This window comes from Cebus imitator, unplaced genomic scaffold (genome assembly GCF_001604975.1).
Source record: "Cebus imitator isolate Cc_AM_T3 unplaced genomic scaffold, Cebus_imitator-1.0 Scaffold776, whole genome shotgun sequence".
NCBI lineage: Eukaryota > Metazoa > Chordata > Mammalia > Primates > Cebidae > Cebus > Cebus imitator.
In genome coordinates this window covers 133,545-136,944 of record NW_016108091.1, presented here as the reverse complement: position 1 = coordinate 136,944, position 3,400 = coordinate 133,545, and the positions used below count along the sequence as shown (strand labels likewise).

Sequence of the window (3,400 nt, the reverse complement as noted above, 5' to 3'; positions counted from 1 at the left end):
TGAGGCAGGAGAATTGCCTGAACCCAGGAGGCAGAGGTTGCGGTGAGCCGAGATCGTGCCATTGCACTCCAGCCTGGGTAACAAGAGCAAAACTCTGTCTCAAAAAAAAATAAAATAAAATAAAATAAAATAAAATAAAAATTGATTTTATGTATTCATTTGTAAATGTTCGTAAAATTTAAAAATGGATGTATCATGCAAATTGATGTATAGTTATTCCTTTTCTTTCTAGAATGATCTTTGCTGAATGTTCCCCCAACACTTGCCCATGTGGCGAGCAGTGCTGTAACCAGAGGATACAGAGGCATGAATGGGTGCAATGTCTAGAACGATTTCGAGCTGAGGAAAAAGGTTGGGGAATCAGAACCAAAGAGCCCCTAAAAGCTGGGCAGTTCATCATTGAATATCTAGGGGAGGTTGTCAGCGAACAGGAGTTCAGGTACAGTGGTAAATGATGGTACTGTAATAAAATGCAAAGGTGTAAGATTAGAATGGAGAATTAAAGATTTGAAGTTTACTTTCAGCTACTCGTTAATTGGCTTTCAATCATTTCTTCTCTTTAGGAACAGGATGATTGAGCAGTATCATAATCACAGTGACCACTACTGTCTGAACCTGGATAGTGGGATGGTGATTGACAGTTACCGCATGGGAAACGAGGCCCGATTCATCAACCACAGTTGTGACCCAAATTGTGAAATGCAAAAATGGTAAGGAAGCAGGAGAAGGTGAAGCCAAGAATCCAGCAAAATAGGCATTGAGGACAGCAAGGGATTGATCTTTCCACAGTGTCAGTCAGCTTACACAAAGCAGCTCAGGCATTTCCCATTATCCCAGATCCCATGAGCAGAGTAAGCTTCTTCATTTCATCCTAACTTTTCACTCGCAGACAGATATTTTTGTTTCTATTTGTGTGTGGTTTTGTTTTGTTTTGCTTTGCTTTTTTTGTTTGTTTTTTGCATGCAAATAGTTTCAGGATTTCCTAGAAAAATATAATAGTGATGATAATGATAGCCAGGGAGGTGGTATATACTTGGCAGTTCCAGCTATTTGAGAGGCTGAGAGGATCATTTGAGCCCAGGAGTTTAAGGCCAGTCTGGGCAACATAGTAAGAAGAAATCAGAAACAAAAAATAATGATAAAAGACCAGGCACAGTGGCTCGCTCTGTCGCCCAGGCTGGAGTGCAGTGGCGCAGTCTCAGATCACTACAACCTCCGTCTCCCAGGTTCAAGCGATTCGTCTGCCTTATGCTCCTGAGTAGCTGGGACTACAGGTACACACCACCACGCCTGGCTAATTTTTGTATTTTTAGTAGACATGAGGTTTCACCGTATTGGCCAGGCTGGTGTTGAGCTCCAGACCTCGTGATCCGCCCTCCTCAGCATCCCAAAGTGCTAGGATTACAGGCATGAGCCACTGCACCTGGCCTAATTTTTATATTTTTAGTAGAGATGGGGTTTTACCATGTTGTTCAGGGTGGTCTTACACTCCTGACCTCAAGTGATCTGCCCACCTAGACCTCCCAAAGTGCTAGGATTACAGGTGTGAGGGTGGGTGACAGATTGAGACTCTGTCTCAAAAAAAAGTTACAGTATATATCAGGAGTCAGCCAAAAATTTTTGGCTTTGTACCTATAAAACTTTATTTGTAAAGATGAGGAACAGTTGCCTGTGGACCAGAATTTGCCAACTTGTGGTATAGATTTAAAATGCTTGCTGGACATGGTGACTCATGCCTGTAATTCCAGCACTTTGGGAGGCCAAGGCAGGCAGATCACGAGGTCAGGAGACCAAGACCATCCTGGCCAACATGGTAAAACCCCATCTCTACTAAAATACAAAAAAAATTAACCAGGCGTGGTGGTATGCACCTGTAGTCTGAGCTACTCAGGAAACTGGGGCCAGGGAATCACTTGAATCTGGGAAGCAGAGATTGCAGTGAGCCAAGATCGCACCACTGCACTCCAACGTGGCTACAGAGTGAGACTCCATCTCAAAAAAAAAAAAAAAAAAGATTTAAAATTCTTTCTGCAGCCAGGCTCAGTGCGTCATGCCTGTAATCCCAGCACCTTGGGAGGCTGAAGCAGGCGGATCACCTGAGTTCAGGCGTTTGAGACCAGCCTGGGCAACATGGCAAAACCCTGTCTTTACTAAAAATAGAAAAATTTGGGTGTGGTGGTACATGCCTGTAGTTCTACCAGCTACTCAGAAGGCTGAGGTGGGAGGTTTGAATGAGCCCGGGAGGCAAAGGTTGCATTGAGCAGAGATAGTACCACTGCACTCCAGCCTGTATGAGAGTGAGATCCTGTTTAAAAATAAAATTTTTTAAAAAAAACAGCTTTCTTGCTGAGTCAGAGCATCTAGAAAATAAAAAAAGACAGGAAAAAAAACAGCTTTCTGAATACAGAAGATAAACTAAAAATTTTAGACAAGGTTACATGTAATAGGGCAGTATCTAAGCTAAACCTTAATGTGTTCCACATTGGTAAAGAGATAAGAAGAAAAAAGCTATGGAGTCAAACAGCCTGGGTTTTAATCCCCTGGGTTTGAATGCCATTAATTGCTGTATAACCATAAACAAACTCTGTGGCATATATACTTCATATATAAAATGGAAATCATAATGCCTATCTTGTAGGATTGTGTTTTTTTTTCTATAGGATTGTTTTGAGAATTAATGATATAACCTGTTATCATTATGGCATGGTAGTTAAGATTTTGAAGCCAGAATGTCTTAATTTGAAACTTGATTCCACAAGTTATTAGCTGTGTAACTTTGGGCAAGTTTTTCTTTCTTTCCGTGCCTCAGTTTCCTTATTTGTAGTATGAGGGTTATAATAATACCTAATAATAGTATATATTTTTATATAATTGTTGGGAGAATGAAATAAGTTAATATAAAATATTATAAAAAGCACTCAATAAATGTTAGCTATAATGATAATGACTATATTCTCTTTTTAAAAATATATTGAGATAAGGTCTCACTACGTTGCCCAGGTGAGTCATGAACTCTAAGGTTAAGCAGTCCTCCCCCCTCAGTCTCTCAAAGTGCTGAGATCACAGGTGTGAGCCATATGTAATTATCACCACCCAGCCGATAATAACAATATTCTGTAAAACATCTAAAACACAGCCAGATGTGGTGGCTCACGCCTATAATCCCAGCACTTTGGAAAGCTGATGCAGGTGGATCACGAGGTCAGGAGATGGAGACTATCCTGGCCAACATGGTGAAACCCTGTCTCTACTAAAAATACGAAAAATTAGCTGGATATGGTGGTGTGTTCCTGTAATCCCAGCTACTTGGGAGGCTGAGGCAGGAGAATCACTTGAACCAGGGAGTCAGAGGTTGCAGTGAGCCAAGATCGAGCCACTGCACTCCAGCCTGGCGACGGAG

The 3,400-nt window shown here is 41.5% G+C and overlaps 1 protein-coding gene across 2 annotated transcripts in view; it reads left to right on the top strand.

Moving 5' to 3' along the window:
• Positions 1–3,400, top strand: part of ASH1L (ASH1 like histone lysine methyltransferase) — a 248,019-nt gene that overhangs the window by 214,715 nt on the left and 29,904 nt on the right. For both annotated transcript variants that reach the window (XM_017519812.2, XM_017519815.2), the window contains 2 exons: positions 233–439; positions 564–710. In XM_017519812.2, the coding sequence (XP_017375301.1) occupies positions 233–439; positions 564–710 (354 nt within the window). The remainder of the gene's footprint in view (positions 1–232; positions 440–563; positions 711–3,400) is intronic.